Source organism: Chaetura pelagica, unplaced genomic scaffold (assembly GCF_000747805.2).
Source record: "Chaetura pelagica isolate M959 unplaced genomic scaffold, ChaPel_1.0 scaffold418, whole genome shotgun sequence".
Lineage (NCBI taxonomy): Eukaryota > Metazoa > Chordata > Aves > Apodiformes > Apodidae > Chaetura > Chaetura pelagica.
In genome coordinates, this window is record NW_009954232.1 from 127,809 (window position 1) to 150,551 (window position 22,743).

The window sequence follows — 22,743 nt, forward strand, 5'->3', positions numbered from 1 at the left end:
TCTGAGGGGCTGACAGGGGGTCCTGGGCGGGGTGCAGGGCCTGGGGGAGGCAAGGCTGGGCCAGTGAGCCCGGGTGGTGCCCCCAGGGCCTGACAAGCTGTTTGTGTCTCTGGCCTTCTCACCCTGTGCCCGTTCTCTGTGCTGCACCCCAGTTTGGCACATCTCAAGGCCTCTGCTGTAGTACCCAGCGTGCATTTTTCCATACAGCCATAAATGTCATCCTGCATGGAACCACTGCTGGGTGCTGCTGTTTGTGTAAGACTGTGGCTGTGCTGCACAAAGGTGGGCAGAAGGCAAACACACTGGTCACAACCCCCTGTGGTAGCGCAGGTGCAGCAGGTGGGAGCGAGCCCTGTGGCTGCAGGGCAGGGCCGGGCCTGTGCTGGAGGCTGTGCAGGTACCTGGCTCTGGGGTTTCATCTCTTGACCAAGCAAGGAGTAGGCTCCTGTGAGCTCCGTGCAGTTAATCTGTTTGTAAAAGATGTTATTGTGCTGACATCATTCCCTTCCCTCCTTCTCTAATTCAGAGACTTTGGTTGGAATGGAGTGTAATTAATTTCTGAAATGAGAGGGGAAGTGTGTTTAATGAAAACAGACAGCTTTTGTTTGTTTGGCCTGGTACTCCTCTTGCCTAATTGCTGGCAGAACGGCAGCTAAATTCACAGCAGCCAGAGAAACAAAACCATTTCTGTTGAACACGATCAGTTTGTATTAGTTCAGCAAAGCATTTCCCTCACTGCTTGCTGATCAGTCACAAGCTGTTCAGTTTCCTTGTGCTTTGTCCTCCTTCCTACCCTCTCACTTTCTGTCTTAGCCTGGAGCACAGAAGCAGGACCAACATTTTCTGACTAAGACGGTCAGTAGTACTAAAGCACTGTGCTCTTTTCTCAAGGCCTGAGTTTCCATGTACGTTTTTCAAAATACCATCTCCCTGGGTTTCACAAGTAATTTCAGCTAGGAAGATAGCTTTTGTTTAAGTTACTTTAAAAGTACTCTTCAGCACTTTTCTGTCATTTTGAAAAGGTGCAGGTTATTCCCATTCCTGGCAATACCAGGAAACCTGCAGTTTTCACATAGGCCAGACACAGCTCACAGGCTCTTGCTCAGGAAGGAATGTTTAGTCTCTAACTAAGGGGCAGGCAGGGACCAGGGGTCTGCAGTAAGAAACTAGGCACAATAAAATTTCCTATTTAAGAAAGTTTGCAAGATAGTGGTGCCGAGGTGAGTTGTTAGCCAAGCCATGCTATCCTTCTAACTGGCAGTAGAAGACATTATTCATATGGTTTAGAGAACCTGTTATTTTTATCACTGCTCACTTGACTACACCAAAAATTTAGGAGAATTAAGTCAAGAAAAAATGTAAACTTAGGTGAACTATACTTCTGGAAACTTTCACAGCTGTCTAAAGATATTCTAAATATTCCAGCACAAATTCTGATCTTAGTTGCTGTGCTGTAAATCCAGAATAATTCTGACACCTCAAGTCCCAGGGAAATTCAAAATATCTCTTAGTCAGAAAGCCATATCACCAGCTGGAGTTCACCAAAGCTGGGCAAGCAGGCCAGCTGCAGTCTGCTCACCAGGACACTGATGAGGGTCCCTTGCCTTCTCTCCCAGGCTATTGAGGAACACAGCTGAGGAGGAAAGGAGAGGTGATGAGAGAGGACCTGAAAGCTGAATGTCACTGGCTTTGACAGTGATTTCACTTGAAAGATTTTTTTGGTGTTGACAGAGTATAGGTGCATTTGGAAGCAATTTCAGCTGCATAAGCAACTGCCACTTTTACAGCAGAAACGAGCTGTTTTCTTTTCAGTATTTTTTGCCTAGGCAAATAGCAGTGGATCTCTTTTTTGGATCTCAGTTTGTTGGCTGTCCTGTTGGAATAAGATGGGCATCTTAGAGGGTGTTCAGAGCTTTCTGGCTATACCAGTGCTCTGCCTGATTTCTGCATGCATCCATTCATACCTACGGACTGTGGGTTCAGGGCCTGAAGTTTAGAGGTGCAAGTACCCCTTTCCCACCTAGTTTCCTTAATAATCAGGACTTATAATAAGCTTATGGGAAAATGCATTAGATAATTTTCTTCTGTGATTAGCAAATTGGTTGGAGTCAGTACAGTGGCAGTGCAGAAGGTAAAAGCTGGAAATGGTCCCCTTCAGATCAAGTAATCAGAAGATGTTAGTATACCTCTTCACTGCCTTTGGGACTCAGAGTTGCACCTCCTTTTAGTGAGCTGTCTGGCTGCATTGATGTGTGGGTACAATGGGACATTTGCTTGTTTTGAAGAAATACCTCTGAAAAATCACTATAAACTTTATGCTTAGAGCAACAAAATCCCTAATCACTTTTATTCGCAGCAAATTTTAGTACTTGCAAAAAATTAATGGCTATAATTGGTGAGCACCCTACCTGTCTCTTTTGGACTAAAGGGGTCACTTTTAGAAGCATATGTCCAAAATGGACTAAAGCTGTGGTTCACAGAGAAGACCTGTTTCATCCTAATGTCCTGTGACAGTAAAGTGTGTGTCTTCAGTTCTGATCACCCTATCCTTCCTTTGAGCTCTCATAAATCATGTGCTCATGTCAATCACTGTGATGACTCTTTGTACCTCTTTTAAATAAGTAAAATAGTTACTCCTTTTTTTGTTGTTGTTTAGCAAATATTGTGAGATTATAATTTAATCCAGATATCATATCCCAACACTTTCTCTTTTTTTCTTTTTGATGACTAGATTCGAGATGGTGACAGTGAGATGTCTTCTCTTATTATAAAATTCTGTAATAGTACACCTATGTCTCAAATCACTTCTACCAGCAGCAGTCTCTGGGTCAAGTTCAAGTCTGATGCATCTGTGCAACGAGCTAGCTTCAGGGCCATTTATCAAGTTGGTAAGAGGAACTGGTGACTTACACAGTAAACTGACCTATATTTTCGACACTTTCAGTGTTTTCTGTGCTATATGATCCATAAAATGGGTCTAAGACAAACTTCAAAAGAAAGGAAAGGAAAAAATAGGAGTCAGTTTATTTACTGCTACTTTCAGAAGTGCTAAAATGCTGTCTGCAATAGGTCTGTTGCAGACACTCCTACCATACTTGGAAATGCACATCACCCCATTGCTTCTATTAATGAGAAATTGCTTACCACTAGCATACCAAAGATGGTATAGCTACAATTCTGCCGAAATATTTTAACTTCCATTATTCCTATATTTTACTTCTTAAATCATCAAGTCTGTGTGTGAAACAAATGAGTCAAATCCATACGTTTTCATGAGCAGAGTTATTTTTGTCTTATGTATATACAGGTTTATGCTTTATTTATAGCAGTATGGTATTTTAAATATGTTCTTAATGGGCAATCTGTAGCAGATGCTGTAAGACTATAGATTTTCAAGGATCATTTTCTTCTAATTCTGTAGTGATATTTGATAGATATCTCATTATACGTGCCTTGAAATCCTTCCTCACAAGCACTGATTCTTGGTGTCTCTTGGCAGCCTGCGGAGGCTTCTTGTCTGGATCAGGCACTATCCATTCTCCTTACTACCCCAGGATGTCCCCTCACCCAAAGACCTGTGAGTGGATCATCTCCCAGCCAGATAGCAAAGTGGTGATTCTTAACTTTATCAACTTTGACATTCGAAATACAACCACATGTGACTCAGACTACATTGAGGTAAAGAATAATACACATATACTATGAGTAGCAGATAGATTCTTACCTGTATGTTCGTCTCCTACTGGTTGACAGACAAGGTCTTCTTACAGCAGTTACAAAACCTTTTTTGGGTTCATAATGCAACCCTGAACCTTTTCCTGGTTCTCCAAAGATGATATGACCATTTTGATAATCAGAGACAAATATCAGAAGTCTTTAGACAGACCTGGTTTTACAGGTTTATGTGCCACTTACTGTTGAGGGTGAAGGATCTCATCTTTTCTCCATGTAACTTGTTTTGGGTGAGAAAGTGCTTCTCTGGCAGTCATGAAGTTTCATTGTATGTGCCTGTAGTACACATGCTGAAGAAAGGGTAGGGTTTGACTTACTAAGGATCTCTTTTGTATGGTTCTTATAAATTAAGTTATGCTTACAACTTTAATAGAAATATTTATGGGATACTTTGAATAAACTATTCTTCAGGTCAGAGATGGCAGCAACACAGACTCTCCTCTTCTGGAGAAATACTGTGGTACAGCTGTACCATCTAGAGTGCAGTCTACACGGAACAATCTCTATATCAAATTCAGAGCTTCGTCTCTTACCAACCTTGGCTTCAGAGCTGAGTATTGGCCTTTAGATACAGGTAAGGATTTTTTTTTTTATTTTGTTATTGTTTTCTTTGTAGAGTGTTGGGACTTCACAAATTTTCCTGTACACTGAAAACAGTTTGCCATCAACTTTTATGGTAGTGTAAAGGGAGATAAATTCTGAATCGCTTACTGTATAGTATGCACTGAGGAAAAAAAGACTGTGGAATTTCAGAAAGAAAAATACCCAATTTTAGAATTGCTTAGTTTTTAAATAAGTATATCATTTAACCTGATGTTTTTAATCTCTACAGTATGTGGAGAGGCTTTCACTGGACCAGAAGGAACCATTACAAGTCCTGGTTACCCAGATGTCTACCCACATGGTTTTAACTGTACCTGGATTATCAACATTCAACCTGGCTACCTTATCCGCCTGACATTCACTTCATTTAACTTAGCATTTGATGATAGGTGCAGAAGGGATTATCTTGAAATATATGACAACAGCACTGTGCAAAAATTGGGAAGGTGAATATGTCCATTAACCTACAGATCTGAGTTCCTGTAGAATGAGCACTGTTTGGTAGATCATGATGTCAAATTTGCTTCCCTAAATTTTGTGAATATATTCATTTCTCTGCATTTCAGAAGCAACATCAATAATTTCTCTGCTTAGGATGGTGAATGCAGCTTGCTTTCTTTGACCATGGAATCAGAAGCACATTTAATAAATATTATACTGAGAGAATAGGATAGCTTTTTTAAGTACAGATTTTAATAGCTGGCATTAGCGTTTTCATTTATGGGGAAAAAAGTACAAAGCATACATGCCCAGGAAAAGATGTGATTTGAAATACTTGCAGAAATGAAAGAAAGATTATTTAGAAGATTATGCATTTGGTTCTCAGCACAAACTAACCTGAAGTCTGTGTTTTACAGGATTTTGTTTTCACATTCTCCTGATACCTGAGTTTATCTTAGGGAAGAATATTTTTTTGCCTTTGCCAGTTGGGATATACACAGGGTTTTCTTGCTGCCCTAGAACTCTAAAGAGCATCTGAACTACTTGGGAACAGTATCCAGTTGCAGATACAGCCTGTAAAGTAATTGGCTGACATAGCAGTATTTTGGAAAATAAGGAGCAAATTACTCTATTATAGTTAAGAGTGTTTTGCAACCTTAGTCTTTGGCCAGCCACTCTGACGCCTACAAAAGAAGAGAATATGTTGTAGGTACAGCATAGAGTAATTTCAATAAGAATTTGACAACTTGATCAGCAATTTCTCCTCTGACTTGGCCACACAAGTTAGATGTGTGCCCTTGTATATGTTGTGTGCTATTTTGTCCTATGACACAGGGTATGGCTGGGATCTGTATCATCCAAAGGAGACATTTGTGTATGTATAGCTGTTTGGACCTCTCAGGAAAGCTGAATTCTTGTCCAGTAATATAGTAACTTTGTAAAGTACTGACATTCAATTTGGGCCATCTTTTTGCTTCAGGTACTGTGGAAGATCAGTCCCACCATCTCTCACCAGCGGTGGCAACATGATGATGTTGTACTTCGTGACGGATCACAGCATTGCATCTGAGGGCTTCTCAGCTAATTATATCTCCCTGAACGCATCAAAAGGTAATATGTCAGTCTGTTCATTATGCAAATTAAATGCTTTTAGCTGTCACTGTAAATAACCACTACAAGAAACAGAAACATCATTTTCTGTATTAACCAAAGACTTCCTGCCCCTTCTTATTTGTCCTGCTTTATTCACAAACTTTTCCTTCCCTAGGAAAACAGAGAGCAATTTCTGTAAGAAACACTGCTGTTTTCTTTAAAAAGCCAGTAAGAGCTGACATGGCAGAACTGTATGAATTATTTAGGAACAGTATTTTCAGAAGTTGCTTTACCCATTCTGATATGAGTATGTGTGATCTAGGAAGCTATAGCTCTCACTTGAATGGGAGACTCTTAGGTGCCATGAAAATGAATCTAGTCTCTATTAAGGGGGAATATTGAATATGGCCAGAGAAAGGCCATATAGGATGAAATTTGGTAAAGCAGCAAAATAACCTGCATTCACAAGCTGTTCTTTCCCTCATCACAGAGAGCAACATTTCTGTCTCTAGAAGAGTTCAAGGCTCCTCTTATGACTTAAATCTGCTCTTTAAGTATCTCAAGGAGCCAAGATCAATGGAGAAAAGACTACTGAAGAGAAGAATGGCTATTAATTTCCTTAGTTCTCTAAAGCTGAGAAATTAACTGCACGTACGACTGATTTGAAAGTTTTTCAGAGTGGGGGCACATCTGTGTTTTTTAACTATGCTGAACCTACCACACTAGGTTCAGTGTTTGCACATCCCTCCAGCAATGAGAGACTTCTAGGAGTGACTAAGCTGCAGTTGGAAAAGCAGCCTCTTAGAGAAAGACTGTAACTCTGCTACTGAGCTCCTCAGTGCTAAACACAGATGTGTAATTGAAGAGGATTTATGTGATAGAGGGGCAGGTTCTGCCTACAAGAATTAAACCACAGAAGAGGTAGATTGGGACAATTAGTAAAAAAGTAAAAATAGAATACATTTGTAGTTGGGCTATTTGTGTATCCATCATTAACCAATTTCTAGCTGGTTTGGAATTTATTAGATGAGTACCAGAAATGCATAGTACTCATCTATACAGATATAAACTACTAATGGCTGCTTATTTTTTACTCTTATTTTCTTTAATAATTTTACTTTTCCTTCTTTCTGAGTTTCTTCGGCCTGTTTAAAAGTATCAACGTTTCTGATTACTGTCTTGTGCAAAATAACTGCTATCTTGGTGACAGCTTGGAAAATTTGCCTATTACTTCATCTCTCAATCATGTGTGTAGGTGAGACCAGTACAGATTTTGCCAGTGTGTTTTTATTCACTACTAGGTAGCTTATAAATCCAAATAATCAATTTTCTCAGCTGCCTTCATTCATACTTGAGTTATCTGGTATGGAAACCAAAAGTAATTAAAACAGATAAGATTTAAGGAGAACTATTTCAAAGAGGAAATTTCTATTTGTTAGAAAATAATAGGCCAAAACCCAAGAAAGATTTTGTAGTTTGAAAGTTCTGTAGTTTGAGTTCTTACTGGTGAAAAATTGAGAAATTACCTGCCTTATAAAGACAGCCTTTTGTGAGCCTGTTTTTGCAGCTGCCAACTGTAACTTCTGTAAATACGATTTTTGCTTATTAATGTGTTGGGTTTTTTTACTTTATCTCAGGTTAATATTTCATGGGTAGATTTGATTCCTTCCTAACTGTTCTTATAGTAGTTCATCAGGACCAAGATATTCTTTGCTCAACATTGATACATATTTTTGTCGCTGTGCAACCTTACCTGTTACTCTCATTTTTTTAGTTATCTCAGTGTTGATGAACCCAAAGATTTTCTGTCTAGCCTCACTACTCTGCCTCTTCTTTTCCATATTCCTCCCCTTTACCACCACCATGATGACTGGATTTTCCATCTTTCATCCAAAGCACTGCTTTGTGCAGTATGTGGGGTTCAAACTATATCTACACTGTCCCTGGAATGGTTTCAAACTACCCCTTAGAAATGCAAATCTGTTTTCTCTTCAATGCTGTTAATAACTAGAAACTGTATTAAATCAAGTTTATATGAAAGTAGAGCTATATAATATCTTCATCCAAACTCTAAACAAAAGTTATTATTTTCTTTCCCCATAATTAATGATCTTTACTGCTTTTCAGCTAAACTGGACTCTCAATTTATTCTTACTCAGACCTGGAACTATGATCTTTAGAATAAATGCTTTTTCACTTCAACTACTACAATTTACCTAATTAGGGCAAAGTAGCAGATAACTGTAGAAACTGAGAGTCATAACCCTACAGAGAAGTTGGAACTATGATCTGTTTTCTTTACAGAGATTTGTTTCTTTGGGTCCCAGCACAAGCATGGCAATAATATAAAATTTTCTTAAATACTGGACTGCTAACATTCATTTTTGATTAAAGTGTTTTGAAGCTGCTGTGGTATGAGAAGGCAAACACATGTGTATGTGGACTTTGCTATGAGAAGCAACTCCCCATTTCCCTGAAATTGTATCAACTTTAGTTTTCCCAGTGCAAGATGTTTAGGTCTGATAATCATCTTATGTATATCCAGTTACACTAAATAGCTAATTGGTGAACATAGTAAAATCTGAGAGATTTACCAAAGCTATGTTTTGGTTTTTTTTTACTTCTGCTGCCGGGTTTGATTTTCCTGCTAAAGGAAAACACGGTTCTAATAATGTTTCTTGTGCAATAAGAGCACTTCATACTTTTGAGCTAACTTTTCTTAGCCAGCTAGAGTATAACCAATATCAGAACTGGTCAAAGTTGGTTTGGTTTACATTAGATATTTCAATAGGCTTTTGCATGGAGTTATTTTACAGAGAATGAGCTATAGAAGAGATGGACCATATTATCACCAAAAAAAAGGAGTAAAAAAAGGCATAAGTATGAGTGAAAAAGCTTTTATGTAAAACAAAGCTGATTTTCTTCTCTATGAATCTTAGCAAACAATATTTTTGTTACCATGTTTTGTCTGCGATATATTAATTAGTTGAAAAGTAGCATGAAAATAATGGCAAAGCTGTATTTATTGTTAAAAAAAATTGAGTTCCATGAGATACAGCCATGGCCATGGTCCATAAAGTGCAAACAGTGGCTTTAGCAGTCTGCCAGGAAGTAGCTGCAAATAGCTCATATGGCAGAGATCCTTCTATCAAATATGATCCCGTGATACTCAGATATTTAAAATGTGTATTGCCCACTTAAACTCTCTATAATTTGAATGCTAAGTTCTTGGCTCTCTTTCTGTCTTTTAAAGGGGAAAGTCACATAGAAAGTAAGGTACTATTTGGATTTATTTCCTAGAATCCAAATCTTAAATACTGGGTAGATAAATGTCACTACAGCCATGTAAGTGTTACGATAGATTTTAGGGTTTTCTTTTTCCCAGCTTGGCTGAGCACAACACAAAAACCCATGTAAAATTACTGAAAAATCTTTGAAAGAGCTCAGTCTTTCCTGGAACTGCTGATCAAGGTCTTGAATGATCCAGACCATAATTTTTTAATAGGAATAGCACTAGAGTCAGTGTTGTCCTCAACTTTACAAGTAAATGAGCATTTATTTGTTTTAGTTTGAATTGGGCAGTTGGGTAGGATTTTTTCATTTGTTTCAGGTTTTTTTTTGTTGTCACTGGGTTTTTAAATTTGTTTTATTGAAGAGGCTTTATTTCATTCTTTCTACTGAGCAAAGTCAGTCTTAACAAGGTTTTTAGCAGGTTACCTTCCCGATAGATGTTGTTATTCCTGGTCTTTCTCTGGCTTTGGTAAAAGATGGGGTTTTTCCTCCTTATCATCCTTATCAGTAGGGGTAACGTGGTTTTAAATAGCTTCATTGTGTGGTACAAGTTAACTGGCAATGACTAACTGGAGAAGTCAGAATCTGAGAGAGATGAAGAAAGAAAGAAAAACATTTGTGATTCTGGAGACCTGAAAGTGCATCCAAAGGTGATGTACAGATTCGTGAGTCTTCTTTATTGACAGCTAAGTACAAGTTGAAATCTTGGTTTTCATTTGATTAATTGAACCCAGTGATTATTAGGAGGATATTGCCTGGATTTTCTCATGAGCTGAACGAGCAAAAACAGGAATAGAAAGTAGTGTCTGACAAATAAGTGTGCGCAGGTACAGAGCATGGTTGAATGAGACTGAGCTGAGACAGAATAAAAAGCTGAAGTTCTGCATGCATCTTGGGCATCTGCACAGCTCATCCTGAGCCTCAGGAAAAAGACTCAATCAGCTGGCAGCTGGCTACTCGTTCGGCCACTGTAACTTGGTTATATTTAATGAGGTTATTAGCCTGTCTGCACACTACTCTATAGTATGTGTGTTCATGTGTGAATCAGCGGAAGAGAGCTGGAGATTCTTTTTTCAACAGCTGTACCCTGTGTTTCTACAGAGTTTGGGTCTGAAACAGCACAAAGACCCCTTTGTGTCTTTTGGGTAGAAGTTAAGCCTGTTAACATCTGCCAGCAGCAGTAACAGAAGGCCCTGAAGTGTAGATGTGCTTTTTTTATTGCCTGTGGAGAGGCACATTATTCATATGATAGTTTCTACCTTTTTTTCCTGAACATGCGTAGTGTTACATAAAGGTCTAATTTTTAGGAATTCCAGTTTTCCTTTGGCAGAGTGAGATTGAAATAAAACTGCCATTTACATATGACACGATTTTTATTTTTTATTCATTAGAATGCTGGCAAATTATTAATATCTCTTTTTAGGAAAAAACATGGATATAATTTTCTGCAGTATGCATGATTGCATGAGTGAGTGGTATAAAAGCTGGCATTTTTCTCTACTGCTGGCTATGGCAGTGGATTACTGCCATTTGAGGCATTTTTTTCAGAAGAGAAAACACATTCAGTACCAAAATCAGAAAGAAGATTTAATAGCTTTCAAAACCTCACACACTGGCAAGGCAAGATGTGTGATTGTCCTCAACAATTGCTTCCTTCTGGTTTTCATGAGTTGGAGTAAGTGTCTTCAAACTAAACAAATTCCCGTTTTCAAGCATACAGTAATCACGTTACAGAGTTAGACTGCTTTCTGAACTTTGGCAAAGGAGTCAAAGTACTTTTTTCCAGCTAACTTTTCTAACAGTTTTCACTGAAGGAACTATTACTACCCAAATAGACCCCCAAATGCTGAGTTAGTGAGGTGAGTGCAAAAGGGGAGTGCACCTGTGCCATCTGAAAGGAAAACAGAAGAGATTAATCCAGTTACCAGAAGAGAGCTGGCTGACAAAATGTGGGTTCATTTATGCTTTTCCCAATGATGATAGCAGCATCTACACTTGGATTTATCTCACTGTAGCCAAAATGTCACTCCACTTTCTGTATTTATCCCCCTTAGCTCATAAAGAAGATAGTTGTGTGAAGTGTAGAGCAGTATACAGCATCCAAAATGGCACCCTTGAGATGTGAATTTCTACATGGATTTCTCTTAAGAAAGCAGACTTTGGTTAGGGAGGGAACCTGGACAGTTCTGTGGAAATTGTTCTTAAAAGGGCTGATAAAAATATCTTGGTTTCTGTATTGCTAATTTTACCCTGAGGGTCCTTATGTATTACATCACCATTAATATTCTTCAGGCTGAAAGCTACTATTCATGGTCCCAGCCTCTGAGTAAATAAGAAATGGCAGTATCACTACAGCTCTAACCATTAAATGGGCATGAATCAGGCAACCACCCTTCCAAAACCAGAAGAAATTATTTGGTTTAAAATAAGTAATCAAATAAATATACAGACTTTTTTTGTGTGTGTGTGTGTATGTGTGTGTAATAAGCCATTAGGAAAAACCTGGGTCACATTTCTAAGTCAGATCTCTAACTGTGCAGGCATGGTTCTCAAGAAATCACATTACTTAAGGGTCTGAAGTTTGATGATAAGCCCTACTTTTCATGAAACACCGTGAGAACAGGCAGCACAGCTAGCGCATGATAAGGATTTATAATGTAGCAAAAGGTCTTTTAAGGTGACCAGGACTAACCTGATTGTTATAGCCATACATTTAGAGCCTATCAGTTATGGAAAACACAGCTAAAATTCTAAAGACTTCAGTAAATCATGGCTTCACGTAAACTAGTACATGACAAATTTTTGACTTGTCAATACTGAAGTACAACTCATTATTGGCTTGTTTGTGTGTCAAGTTCTTTGCTTTCCCTGTGATGAATGAGGAAAGTGAGTCAGATAGATAGCTTTGGGGGTATTTATCCCACAGAAAATGTTTTCAATAAAGGCCTTCCAGGTGATAAAAAAATGCAAAATAACATCATTTTAAGACACCATTAAAAGCAAAAGCATGTTAGCAGCTCAAAGGGATAGAGAAATAACATAGAAGTGACTCACCTTAGACATGGAAGGCCTGAACTGTAGTTCCATCTCTTCTCCCTAAATTACTATGCATATTGAAATGTTAAGCACCAGTATTACTATACAGCAGCTGTGGTCTTTTAGAAAATAGGTTACAGAGATCTGTAGCAACCAGCTTAAATGAGTATGAATTTAATTATAATATTTTGTTTGCTCTTTCAGTTATACTTTATACTTAGTGTAACCTCATTTGATAGAAAGTATTTAAGAAATCTACCTCCATTTCTTACACTTGCAACCTGTGGGAAACAGGAAGGGAGGACCAGTATGAGCTTCCAGGGTCATCAAATCTAGCCCACATTTTTATGCCACCGCCTCCTTTTTTTATATATATATTTTTTTTCCAAGAGCTACATAATGTGATCCCTTTCTTAATTAAATTAATCAAACTGTATCTTACAACAAATGGGGACTTTTTTCCCCTTTATGCAGCTCTTACATTGGTTGCATAATTGCTCTAGAAAGTCACTTCCTGGTAGGAGCTTTCTCCTAATTTCTGTGTATCTGTGTTCATAGACACTTTCAGGGCTTGTACTAACATTGGAGTATGATATGTTGAGGAAGAGTTTTAATGCACAGGAGCACAGGATGTTTGCTCCTCTGTCTGTTGGAAATAGAAAATTCTTGTTAATTTAGCATACATACTATATTCATTCCTACTTGTTTATTTTCTTTTTAAAGTGTGCTCACACAGCTACAGTACTGAAACTGGTGTGCTAACATCTCCAAACTATCCCAATAACTACCCTGTCCAGACAGAATGCATATACACCATCACAGTGGGAATAAACAAACAGATTGTGCTGCGCTTCACCAACTTCACCTTGGAAGGAAATAAACGCTGTACAGAGGATTATGTGGAAATCAGGCAAGTGTAATTATTTCTCTTATTACCAATAGCCATGGAAGTTGTCACTGCAGGGGGAGGCTGGACTATATGACCTTTCAGCCCAAACTATTCTGTGAGTCTATATTTAATTATATTTGTTATAAATTATATTTATGTTTTGTGTTTATAATCTTTAAACAGCAGCTATTCAAAGATGCAGCATTAGGAACATGTACATAATCTGCAGTATTTTCTATACTGGCATCACCATTAAACTTAAGATATTAGCATGGTGATTCCTAGTAAATTTTATAGGACAGAGACAAGTAGAAGAAAGTAATATTTGCAGGAAGGTTAGCTGTGTGCTGACAATTCAGCTGTTCCATATACACGTCCTTTCTGCTGTGTTGCTGTCTGGAATATGCACTTTGCATTGTCAGTCGACCAGTATTTGCCCTCATGAGCCAGCTCTCTGGATGTCTGCAGAAGGCCAGTGTTCACTCTGAGCATGCCCTGAGATTCTGTGATCTCAATAAGCACAGTGATAAAACTGCTTCTGAACATTATACCAGATATTCTCTACAGGATATTCCTCACTAAGTAGTGTCTAATTTTTTTTAGAATTGAGCAAGTAGCTGCTTGCTGAGGTTGCAGTATTGAGATTCTGAAATAACTTGTTGTTTTCAGCTGTACATACAAAGTGGAAAAAGTTACGAAAAACTGAAAGCCTTCTTCATTATTTTCTAAGTGCTTCAATTTTTCATTTTAAAACAACAATCCATGATTAAATTTAATCTAACTTTAACACCTTATTTGGGGGTAGACCTTAATTATAATAGGGATATTTTCACTTTTTCACCTCAAGCAACGAAAGCATTCAATTATTGCAAAACTCTGTTATCACTATGAGGAACTCAGCAGCATTAAACAGGTTTTAAAATATGGCCAGGACATTACTAAGTGCAATTCAGCACATTTCTGCTGCCATAACTGAATTTTCAGAATGTCTTATTAAACCTGATGCCATTAAATGGTGTAGCTAGATAAGTCTTGTGTGAAGAGCCACTCTGGATTCTTGTCCTGAGGTGTCCTCTCATAAGTTGTGTTCAGTCAACTAAGAAAATGACTCATGTCACCACAGCTGCAGAGGCTGAGATGCAAGTGAGAGGAGGTTCTGGCACACTTCTTCAACTGCCAGTAACCTGAGACACTGGGAGGCAGTTTAAGCTGAGAGGATGACAAGAAATCAGAGTGGCAAGGTCTAAGTAGAAATTTTTCTCAAAAGCAGGTATAAACCTGTGAAAATGTCATTAAAAGTATTACTGTCTATTTAAAAAGCATCTTATCAAGATCACACTCAGAGCTATAAATGTATTTATTATTGTCCTAATGACCTGTAGGGTATTTGTAATACGAATGTGCTTAAAGAAAAGGTTAGAAAGCAATTTGATAAACAGGTTGTCACTGTCTTTTTTTATTCCCATGAGATATGTACAGGTAGCAAACCATTCTGATTACAGTATTAGCAAGTATTACTGGAAATACTACTTAATTTAAAGATAGGAAATAAGTGGTTTAGAGAAACAATTCTGAAGGCTAAGAATATATTTCAAAGCATGCATCATATCAGTTCTGAGAAACGGATTCCCATTTGTGTGGTGGCAATTGTGTCAACTCATCTGGCTTTGTGCCAGGCTAAACAGTAGAAAGTGAGCAAACTGTTATTTCTTTAAATGAGAAGATTACCTTTGGTTACACCAGTGATCATCTGGTAGAATAGAGAAGGTCCTGACCCAGCAGCATCAAGTCTACTTGAGTCTGTCTAGATGGGCTGCTGAGATGAGAGAGTGGACCTACCCAGCAAGCAGGTGCTTGTGTTTGGACTTCTTTCTGCAAGTAGCAGGACTTATTGAGTATTTGGTAGCTGTATTGCTCTGGAAGATGAAGAACCAGGATAAGTCTTTCCCAGGCCTGCAAGGATCCCAATATTTTTTGTTTTGTTGACATTTCTCCTAGTTTCCCTCTTTGACCCGAGATTTTTCTTCTCTATCATTCTAGAGATGGAGGCTATGAGACTTCTCCACCTCTTGGAAAATACTGTAGTACAGACCTGCCTCCTCTTATAATCTCTCATGGTAACAAGCTCTGGATAAAGTTTGTAAGTGACATATTTGGCACAAGAGAGGGATTTTCAGCAGAATGGGATGGTACATCAGCAGGTAAAATCACTACATCAAGTATAAAACCATGTTACATATCTCATTTAACTTCTCACAATTTCCTTCACAGCTTTTCTGCTTCCTATCTTTTGAAGTCTGTCTACTGATTCTATAGCAATGTGTATTCATTTTGTTAAGATTAAGGATACAACTTTTTTGATCCTTAGGCTTTCTTCTTCACAGAGAGGGATATACTATTTCCTAGAAATTATGGAGCATCAACTTTCTCATATGTTTAGGAAAGCTGAACCAATACTTTAATTGAGAGGTTTCTGTTGGAGATTAACTATCTATGAGGAGCACTCTTCAAATTAGTTCATATTTCTAGGTGCTATGGGCTGTCTTCTGCTTACAACACTGTTGTTGGCTAAGTGCAGATTTTTGGGAAGTCACTGAATTTGTTAAGGGCATGTGAAGGAAGTTAGTAGCGTGAATCTCACACATTATCTCTAATTCTCTACTCTTCTAAGTGTTAAATGTTGGTTTGGTTTCTTTGCCATTTTCAGGTTGTGGTGGGACTTTGACGACAGCTTCTGGTGTCTTCATGTCTCCCAACTATCCTATGCCATATTACCACAATTCAGAGTGCTACTGGTTGCTCAGAGGAAACCGAGGAACCCCATTTGAGATCCAGTTTGAGCAGTTCCATCTAGAGTATCACCCAAAGTGTGACTTTGATTACCTTGCGGTATGTAGCCTGTGACACTGTGTTCCATAGGAGACAGCTGAGCATGATGAACACACAGGCAAGGAAAAACACATGGTGCGGGTCTTCAGATGTTTGTAAGTGAACAGCCCCAGAATAGCAAAGCTCCGTGCTGACATGCTGCCTTCATATCACATAGCAGTGAGAGGTAAGGCAGCAGTGACTGTGTAGCTGCTGACCAGAAAAGCATTTATGTCTAGATAGAAAGGCCACTGAAACAAGAATCTTTCTTAATTTTTAAAATCTGCTGTGTTTTGGACCATGGCCTTAGTATGATCTCCTACTAAATTACAAGGAAAAAGGCAATAACCCGATTGTTAATCCTAAAATTCATATTTGAGTTGTTGCATAAATGATTTGAATATTTTAAATAGAGTTGAAATGGAGTGCAGTTTTCCTCACTTGATGAGTAAGCCCCTCAAAACCCACCAGCATTTAATTACTGTCCTATTTTTCCACTGATTTTCTTGTTTCTCAAATGCCAGTTAGGATGTCTCTGAGCAGAAAGATAGTTTAACCTCTTGTATACCCATGTAAAAATCCCCTAAGTGGACACTTGTCAGGAGGAAATTACTTGAATTTGTCATGCCATCATCAACTTTATTAATTTTTTTTAATATTTTTTTTTTCCTGAAGGTATATGATGGCAACAGCAGTAATGCTAAACAGCTAGGTAAATTCTGTGGGAATCAGATACCACAACTCATCCATTCCAGTGGAGACAGAGTGTATGTAAAACTAAGGACAGATAGCAGTCTGCATGGTGGAGGGTTTTTAGCCAAATACAAACAAGGTAAGTAAGTACAAGAAGATGACAAGAACATGTTTCTACAGTTCAGCTTTTTCCTGAAACTGCTTCTTGCAGCCCATTCCTGAGCATGTATAGAGCATATTATTGAGCCAGACTCTCTAGTCTGCTACGCTCTCAGAATAAAGAGAGCTAAAAATTATCTGCCCGTCAATATGTGATGGAGATTATCTGCTTCCTGGAAGAAAGATGATGATGTGCTGCTCTTCTGTTATCTTCTAGTAGCTGCACCAGTAGCACTTACCACTCCAGATTTACTCAGAATAACAAGTGTTGAAAGTCCATAACAGGGTAGATTGGACTTCTGCTGTTCTGCTCACTCAGTCTCCTGACTTTTTAACAGGGAAGGCAGATAGAACAAGTTTATTCTGCTTTTCTAGCTGCTTGTGAGGCAGAGTGGCAAAGGGTAAGTGAGTTACCTTCAGCCATCCTGAATAATTGTGGGTGCTTAGGATCATTTAGCCTACCTGGAGTACTTCAGAAAGTTTCATTTTTTTAATCTTATGGTAAGGGTCACATTTTTCTTGCAAGGTTCTTTTTTTACTAAAATTGTTTTAACCCCAGAAATACCAGAATAATAAAATTTGGAGAAAAATCCAGGAAGATACATGATGAGTTAAAGTTATTTTGTTCCCAGCCATAACCTTGAATGTTGTGCTAGTGTTTACTTCTAGTACACTCTAGCATATGTAGTTAAATGCACCTTGTAAGGTACTGAATTTCACCACATATAAAATGATTTGCAAGCATCTTTGTGTATGCTAAATATGATATGCCCAAGTGATACGAATTGCTGTAAGTTTATAGACATTAACCTGTCCTAGGTTTGGACAACATCAAATGGATGAAGAAAAACCCAAAGCTATTCATCCACACAAGGTTCATACAATAATTAGAAGGGTGGAGGAGTTTCGGCTCCCTCATTCCTTAAAGATATCATGGATTCATCTTTCATGTAGTTATCAGACTGCAAAGTCCAGATGATATATTAGAAAAGGGTTCCCTCCCTTTCATTAATTAAACAAAAAGAGCACTTTCAAAGCACTCAGGTATAAAACCTGTGCTAACAGATAATGTGATTTACATTTTACATTCGTATTTAATTTCTGAAGATGCATCAGAGAAAGCTTTCAATGGCTTGCCCAAAGACTAAAATTACTTAGGAATTTGTGGTTTAAAATGTTTGGATGCTAGATGCATTTATGTGTACATGAAAGATGTCATGGTGAATTGGAAAACTCTGCAAAGGAAAACACAGTATCAAGTTAACATTCAGAGGCACTTTTGTGTCACATATGTTTCTAATAAAATCCTGATTGCAGGGGGTTGCAGCTTTTACCCATGTTGCATTCCTCAAAATCCATTTTGTGCTCTTCATTTTCCCCTTTAAAACAGTTGTATGCTTCAGTGTAGCTGTGCAAACAAGCTACCTTCCAAATGAGTGTCCAGTTCTTATGCTAAGATGTTATTGGTGAGTCAAAAGGAAAATTGTAGCTTCATTTTAAAGAATTTAATGATCACTTCCAGTTCTTGTATCTAGAAAATCCAGTAACACTTTAATCCATTAGTCAATCTTTGTTGAGCACCCTTCCCAAATTGTTTCAAATTACATGGCAAATTTATATTGTTAGATTAAAAAAAAAATAAAAAATAGAAGAAAAGAAGTTTCAGGAATAACCATGTATTTAGAATGAAAGAAAACTGCCAAAAAATATATGTACTACGTATACTGATGAGTCTGCAAGTGTCAGAAAAGAAGGACATAATGGAGCTGAAGGATTCGAGTTTGGAAAGTCTGGATTTTGTTTGCAGCATATCCAATATGTTCTTCCAGAGGTCACAGTTCTCTTTCTGCATAATTTCTCTTTTCTAATCTGTGAATAAAAATATTTCTCACCTTGTTACACTATCAGAAAATTCAATTAGTATTTGTTTTAGATACTGGGTTAATAAGCACTGCTTATCATATAATTTATATATATTTTATATGTATAATTTATCATAACTTTTTTTTTCAGTTTGTCATGAAGTACTGACTGTTAATCGTAGCCATGGCATATTGGAGAGTTTAAATTATCCAAATAATTACCCATTAAATGAACACTGCAACTGGACTATCCAAGCTACAAAGGGGAACACACTCAGCTATAGCTTCACAGCCTTTGATTTAGAAGGTGGATCTGACTGTGATCGTGACTTCTTGAAGGTATGTACCCAGATTCTAGAAACAAGAAAAATCAGCTCTTCTTCAATAAAGAAAAACAATCAGGATGCAGAACATTAAGGGGAAATTTAACTTACCTAAATTTAGTCATTAAAACTCAAACGTTAAGCCCAAACAATTTGTCCCTGTCTCCTCTGCAGTGTGAAGCATTACCAGAAAGAACTTAATCCTACATGAATTCAGGTGTTTGCAATAGGGAGGGTAGGTCGCTAGATTTGCTACAAGGAGTCTAGCTACCACCGTAGATTAGGTGAATTGGCTTTTAAGGGTGAAGTAACATTCAATTATTCCAGCTTCATATAAAGAAGAAATCCTGACATGAGTAAATTTATTGCAAAAAGGCAATTAACCCAATTATTTTCCACTTTTTAAAATCTGAGGAGTAGGGAATGTTCAAAAACTTTAAAAATAGTTATTTCTGCATTCTTAAAGGGAGGGTTGCTGTGTCTCCTGTTTATTTTTTTCTTTTCATAGTTAATCTGCTTCTTTAAAGGGATTGAAAGAAACTCTGTTTACCCAGAAATAAAATGAGAATTTTTTAGCCAAATAAAAGCATCCAGTCAACCTAAAGCCAAATACACTTTATTTTAATTTTCTCAAAAAAAATATTTCTAGGACAACTGAAAATGTATTTTTCTCTCAGTTCTGTACTTTGCATTTTGGGAAGTAAAGTGTAGTCATGATCACTGCTATACTGAGGATTATAATCTCCTGCCTACAGTTTTCCTATTTTTCTGAACTAATCCTTCAGATCTCACTCCTGTACAGGATGCCAGCACATAGAATCATAAAATGTCTTGGGTTAGAAGGCATCTCTAAAGGCCACATAGTCCAACTCCATTACAATAAGCTGGAACATCTCACACTAAAACAGATTGCTCAGAGCCCCATCAAGCCTGACTGTGGATGTCTCCAGGGATGGGGCCCTGGTGCTCAACTTAGGTTTTTGCACAAAAGGAACTGAAATTTAGAGAAGTGTTAGAGGAGACTATGTACAGCCTAGAAGAGGGCTAAGGAACAGTGCTCACGTTTCTGGGGCCACTTACTTACACTGGGGTCTTGCAGAAGGTCCAGCAACAGGCCTGGTGATGGACTAATCTGCTCCCTCTAGATGTACTTCCTTGCTCCCTCTACCTCCTTACTATGCCAGCTTGCACAGCTCAAGATTGGTAATAAACTGACAAAACTGGTGTTCTTCCAGCTTTCTTCTCTTTGTTGGCCAGGAATGGAAAGAAAGAATAGACATGTGAAGAAAATAAACAAGGGAGCACTGTGTTGAGAACTGACTATTAAACCCTGGTTGATTTTTGTGAGAAGGCTGAATAAGAAATACTGGAGCCAGTGCTAGTCTCAAGATGCCCAAGTCCTTGATCCATGAAAAGCAGGAGCCCTGCACACAGTAGGCAGCCAGTGAGGAGCAAGAGACTTGCCAGAAGACGCTATTCTAGATGTAAGTCAAGGCTGGAGGAATAGTGCCAGAGACAAGGACCTGATCCAAAGCACTTAAAAGAACAGAAATAAAACATATTTGAGGGAATGAGGAGACAGGGAGCAGAAAAGTGCTTGCACTCTTTGTTTTAACAATTTTTGGTGCTTCCAAAGAAAATACAGATTGAATGGAAGAGGTATAAAGAGGAAAATGCAAGGGAAAAACAGAGTCATGGAAGCGTGTTAAGAAGACTTTAATTTGCAGTTCATGGTGACATTACTTACAAATCTTTCTCCAAATGCCATTAAGAAATATCACTTGGAAACACAGTTCTCATTTGGTTGTTGCACACTGCATAAATATGTGCCATAGTGTAAAAAAGGAGAACAAGGTTGAAGGAGCCAGAGAACGGAATAATGTTTGCTCCCACCCTGCCTCTTGCGAAAGGAGAGCGTGTTGGCAAGGCTGTGAGGGCTCTGTGATGTAGGGGAAAGGGGGAATCATCTGGAACAAGTGTGCCTTTTGCTTACAAAGCAGACTTTTGGGATATATTTGGGACTTTTCTGTCTGAAATCTATGTGGAGTGTGATGCCACTGCAAATTGGAAAGAAAGGTTAAAAAAAAATTTAAAAGACTCATAGCTTTCAGCTAAATTACTTTTCTGCCACTTACTAGTTTTGGGATTCTTATATTGTGAAGAGGCCTAGAAGGGGAAAGCTGTATTGCTCCAGCTGAGAATAACACTGGGAAAACAGAGGTGAAATAACTTTCATGGTAGTCCAAGTGGGTGGTACCTGAACCGTGTGCCAGATCGTTTCACCATTTTCTTGGAAGAAATGGGAAGCTGCTGCTCAGCTTCTGTGTAGCTGCACTCACAAACCAGAGAGGCCACTGGTGCTGATCAGGTGCTCTTTTCCCCAGAGGAGCTTTTAGGTGCCCCTTTTCCCATTCCCTTTTGGGTTCACTGGCAGCAGCTCTCCCATGTCAGCCCCACGCAGCAAGCAGCAACACTCTACTTGTCTTCTTAGCTCTGTGGCAGCTTAGCCCTGACATTAGCCTCCTGCTGCTCTGTGGCAGCTAGCACATGGCAGAGTTGATGAAAATACTTGCTGCTACTTGCTGGGAGGCTGGGGATGGGAAGGACAAATGTTAGCTGTTAGGTTGGATTAGGTGATGATCACAGTTGTGGTAGAAGGAGTAAGGGGAAGTGACATGTGATGAAGAAGGACAAGATTAAGTGTTGCAGGGGTGTTACGGCAGAGAGCTGACCTGCCTGAGCAGGGTACAATAAAGAAATGGTAGTTGCAAAAGTCCATGTATGAGTCAGAAATGAAATATGTTGAAAAATGACAAAAGTTTCCACACATAAGTATTCCTGGTGGTTGTCAGTTACCAAAGATATTATTGTCACTTAGAGGAAATAACTGTTGCAAATACAAGACAAGCAAAAAGATCATCAGGTATCCAAAGGGTGCAAGTTAAGTGCAAGTACAATGGATGGCTGTTCCAGACTGAAATGAGGTGACAGCTGCACAATTAGAAGGCAGCCATATATTGCATTACCTACTTCCTTTTCTCCTTTGATCATGGGATGCTTCTTGTGAGCCAGACCTCTGTCTGCAGCAGCTGGCTGGTGTTACTCATGGTGAGCAGCATTCTCTCTCCACAGGGAGCCTTGGGTGACTCTGACTCCATCTGGCCTAGTCAGGGGCTCCATCACCACTGCTTAAGCACATAGAACTATTTATACCTGTATCAAGTAAGAAGGAAAAAGCCCTGCTCGTGTGACTTGGTGGAAATTTTCTGCCCCTAGGCATAGGTGCCAGAAATTGAGAAGGGGCAATGTGGGCCAGAGGCAAAACTGCAGTTTTTTATAATGCCTTTCTCTAGAATGACTCTCAGGTGAATGTTTTATCAGCAAATGAGCAGCAGTGTTTCATGGCCTGTAAGAGGACATTGGCTCAGTGCTGGCAATGTTCACAGGATTTATGACATTGAAGTTTTAAGAATATGAGATTAATTGCTTGTGAAAAAGACATGTACAGAAGTGGCAATGATATGAGGCATACAAAACGGCAGACTGTTTTCAGTGATGCTGCACTAACTGTAATTAGATTGGATGGTCTTTAAATTGTATAGTATGCTGTGGCTTGCCTTAATAACCTAACATTACTCTTTCTAGAGGAGTCATCAGACTGTAGCCAGTGAGATATTGCAGACAATGACAAAGAAATATAATTCCTTCCTCTACATTCACCAGCTTATTAGCTGAAGAAGCATACATGTAACTC

At 38.5% G+C, this 22,743-nt stretch overlaps 1 protein-coding gene across 1 annotated transcript in view; it reads left to right on the forward strand.

Moving 5' to 3' along the window:
- Positions 1–22,743, forward strand: part of CUBN (cubilin (intrinsic factor-cobalamin receptor)) — a 138,781-nt gene that overhangs the window by 21,633 nt on the left and 94,405 nt on the right. The window contains exons 18-27 of the mRNA XM_010003609.1: positions 2,732–2,888; positions 3,500–3,678; positions 4,144–4,306; positions 4,565–4,781; positions 5,756–5,886; positions 12,919–13,105; positions 15,125–15,285; positions 15,792–15,973; positions 16,628–16,784; positions 18,818–19,005. Coding sequence (XP_010001911.1) covers positions 2,732–2,888; positions 3,500–3,678; positions 4,144–4,306; positions 4,565–4,781; positions 5,756–5,886; positions 12,919–13,105; positions 15,125–15,285; positions 15,792–15,973; positions 16,628–16,784; positions 18,818–19,005 — 1,722 coding nt within the window. The remainder of the gene's footprint in view (positions 1–2,731; positions 2,889–3,499; positions 3,679–4,143; positions 4,307–4,564; positions 4,782–5,755; positions 5,887–12,918; positions 13,106–15,124; positions 15,286–15,791; positions 15,974–16,627; positions 16,785–18,817; positions 19,006–22,743) is intronic.